The sequence below is a fragment of the Octopus bimaculoides genome, chromosome 28 (genome assembly GCF_001194135.2).
Source record: "Octopus bimaculoides isolate UCB-OBI-ISO-001 chromosome 28, ASM119413v2, whole genome shotgun sequence".
NCBI classification, from domain to species: domain Eukaryota; kingdom Metazoa; phylum Mollusca; class Cephalopoda; order Octopoda; family Octopodidae; genus Octopus; species Octopus bimaculoides.
The window spans coordinates 6,708,356-6,711,625 of record NC_069008.1 but is presented as its reverse complement, the minus strand read 5'-3'; the positions used below and the strand labels follow the sequence as shown (position 1 = coordinate 6,711,625).

Genomic DNA, 3,270 nt, shown 5'->3' with positions numbered 1-3,270 from the left:
CAGAAGCATATTTGTAGAAAGTTTTATTTAAAAATACCCATTTTCCATAAAGTTACGAACAAACACATTCGGTGGGGCGCTGTTTTGTAGGTATGCCCTGAGTGTATAAAAAGCATAGTATCAAATACACAATACGCGAACTGCTAGAAATATGAGACTACACCACCGACTCGTCCATCCTCATTAGTTTCTCGGAAAATAAATAAACTTATCGGAATTAATTGAAATGATGCGGAAGATCTGAACTATTATGAATTTCATTTACTGTTTTCAGTGGGGCAACCTACAAGCAAGCTTTGCTTTTTTAAGGACAGAGATATTAACGTGTGTGTGACAGAGAGAGAGAGAAACTGTAATAAGCTTTATTACTACATATTATGACAAGTATTACTTAAATAGGACTTAGTTATTTTAATGGACACAAGACTGTTGATTTATTCCGATTGTATCGGAATTGGTTGTGAATGACATTTTCCGCAAGTGGAGAGTGAAGTTTCGGAAAATTCAGACGATTCTGCTTCAATGGGATCGACAGAAGGTTTTCTCGTTTCACCACAGTTGTGTCCTCCGTCGCCGCATAACTTCCAGAAAAATCGATACATTTTCACGAAATTTTCAACAAATCTGCCTTAGATGCTGTACATTCAGAGTATATGAGGATTTATGGGAAAGAATTATTCTTAGGGGGCTCGGAGAGCAGTTTCACAAAATTCACACCACCCCATTTTTTCCCTGATAACGTTCAAGAATTTTTTTTAAATGAAAGTTTATAGAATTATCATTCAGACTGCATGCATTACGGTTGTAAAAAAATATGTGGATGAAATGTTCTCCGAATAGGCGGGGACAGGAGTTTAGAAAATACGGAGTTTCAAATAAAGACCATATAAGTTTATTTTTTTCACCATCCCCACCATGCCCCTCACGACGGTTTTTCGCAATTTCTTTCTCTTTTTTTCTTTTCTTTTTTGGCACCTAAAAACTATGGAAGGAGTCGTTTCGGTACTAAAACAAAAATTTCAAATATTTTCAGCGGTAGAACTTTGATTTAAGGATGATTTGGCTGTTATTTCTAGCACATCACAAGACCACCCTCCTCTTTATTTCTAACTTTCGCATGTATAAAAATCATTTAAATATTTATTTGTTTTTTCAAGCCCACATCGTTTCTGCTTATAGTTGTAGTGGTAAATTAACAGCACACAAAACTGTACACACCGTGGAAAAACGTTTCAATTGTGAAATATGTGGGAAAGGTTTTTCCACTAATAGTCATTTAAAGGCACATAAAGGCATACATACAGGAGAAAATCCCTTCCACTGTGAAATATGTGGAAAACCATTTGTTTTTAGTAGTACATTAGCAAGACACAAAACTGTACACACCGGGGAAAAACGTTTCCATTGTGAAATATGTGGGGAATCATTTGGTTCTTGTAGTACATTAACACGACACAAAGCTGTACACGCTGCAGAAAAACGTTTCCCTTGTGAAATATGTGGGAAATGTTTTACCTATAATAGTGATTTAAAGGGACATACAAGAATACATACAGGAGAAAAACCCTTCCACTGTGAAATATGTGGTAATTGTTTTACCCATAATAGTGCTTTAAAGCGACATAAAAGAATACATACAGGAGAAAAACCCTTCCACTGTGAAATATGTGGTAATTGTTTTACCCAGAATAGTGCTTTAAAGGGACATAAAAGAATACATACAGGAGAAAAACCCTTCCACTGTGAAATATGTGGGAAAGTATTCCCTCAGCAATCTAGTTATGCACGCCACAAAAAATACACTCTAGAAGAAAACGGTAATTGTGAAATATGTGGGAAAGCATTTTTCCATAAATTTGAGGTTGTAGTTCATAAACGAAGTCACTGGAGAGAAACCATTCCAATGTGAAATATGTGGGTATTCTTTTGTAGTATTACCCTGAGAACTTGGGAAAGAGTACATCCTGGAGAATGATCTTTCCACTGGAAAACTTTTTACTCAGAGTGGTCGTCTGCTTGACCACAAATGTTGTCACACAGGAGGAAATACCATCCCACTGCGAAAAATCTTTTGAGTCTTGTAGTGAATCAATGAATGAGAAAAGGATTCATTCTGGAGGGAAACCTTTTAGCTGTAAGATATGATAAACCCTTTTCTTTCTTTTCTTTGGGGAACAATTTATGACTGTGATCAATATTCAACATCATATTTTCCATGCTGGCATGGGTTGGACGGTTTGACTTGAGCTGGCAAGCCGGAGAGCTGCTCCAGTTGTCTGTTTTGACCTTGTTTCTATGGCTGCATGCCCTTCCTAATGCCATGTTAGAAATTTCTCTTCCTTTCTTGTAATCCACAAATACCATCCGGAGATAGATCTGTTCACTGTTATTTTTCAGACTGAGACACAATTTCATGAATCATGATGAGGAAAATACAAAAGAGAGACATTCATCAATATTTTAATTTCCACATTTTCACACTTGACTGGATCAGACAGGATTTGTTGAATCAATCTCTGTGGTCAGAAGCCACTCTTCCCAATTAATTACACTCCCAGAGTGGTTGGTGTTAGGAAGGGCATCCAGCCAGAGAAACCATGCCAAGTCAGACAGGGGTGTGGTGCTGCTTCCAGCTTACCATCCTAGTCCAAACTGTGCACCGCATGCCACCATGGACAACAGATTCTAAATGATATAGTAGCACCAGGAAAACACACTGGAGAAAGATATTTCCAATGGACAACAGATGCTCCTGGTTGCTGTTATTTTAATGGAGGCCACTTCTTGTATATTGGTGACACAACTACCATGCTATATCAAGTCAAACAGACACACATATGCGATGGGCTTCCTTCAGTTTCTTTCTGTCACATCTTACATTTCTTTGGGTGGACTTACTGTTGTGGGTTTGTGTAATAACTAGCCATCAATAAAGATAGAGGCATTATTGAAATATGTACATAATTATAGATGCTAATTTGTGTATGAGGATTTAAATGAAAATGTCAAAATAACAAAACAAAAACTAAATAATATTTTTCACTCCCCAAATATTATAAAGGATTGATTACTTTTAATATGTTCCATATTTTGTAGTCAATGATTCACTTGTTATTCTACATTTTGTTATTTTCTACAATAAATGATTTTCAAAATTTCATAATTGTTGTACATGTGTTTGTATTGAAATTCACCAAAATATACATATGTTTGCACGTGGGTACATGATCTTAGAATACCCAGCCAGCATCTGATTGGTATAGGTTCAAC

General features: G+C 36.3%; 1 protein-coding gene across 1 annotated transcript; it reads left to right on the top strand.

The window, feature by feature from the left end:
• The first annotated feature begins 6 nt into the window (after positions 1–6).
• Positions 7–3,200, top strand: LOC128251156 (zinc finger protein 430-like). The gene has a single exon (XM_052977644.1). The coding sequence runs from the start codon at positions 1,055–1,057 to the stop codon at positions 1,907–1,909; it is 855 nt and encodes a 284-aa protein (XP_052833604.1). The 5' UTR covers positions 7–1,054; the 3' UTR covers positions 1,910–3,200.
• The last annotated feature ends 70 nt before the right edge of the window (positions 3,201–3,270 follow it).

Coding starts and splice junctions, on each gene's coding strand:
- LOC128251156 (XM_052977644.1), top strand. CDS start 1,055: ATGATTTGGCTGTTATTTCTAGCACATCACAAGACCACCCTCCTCTTT.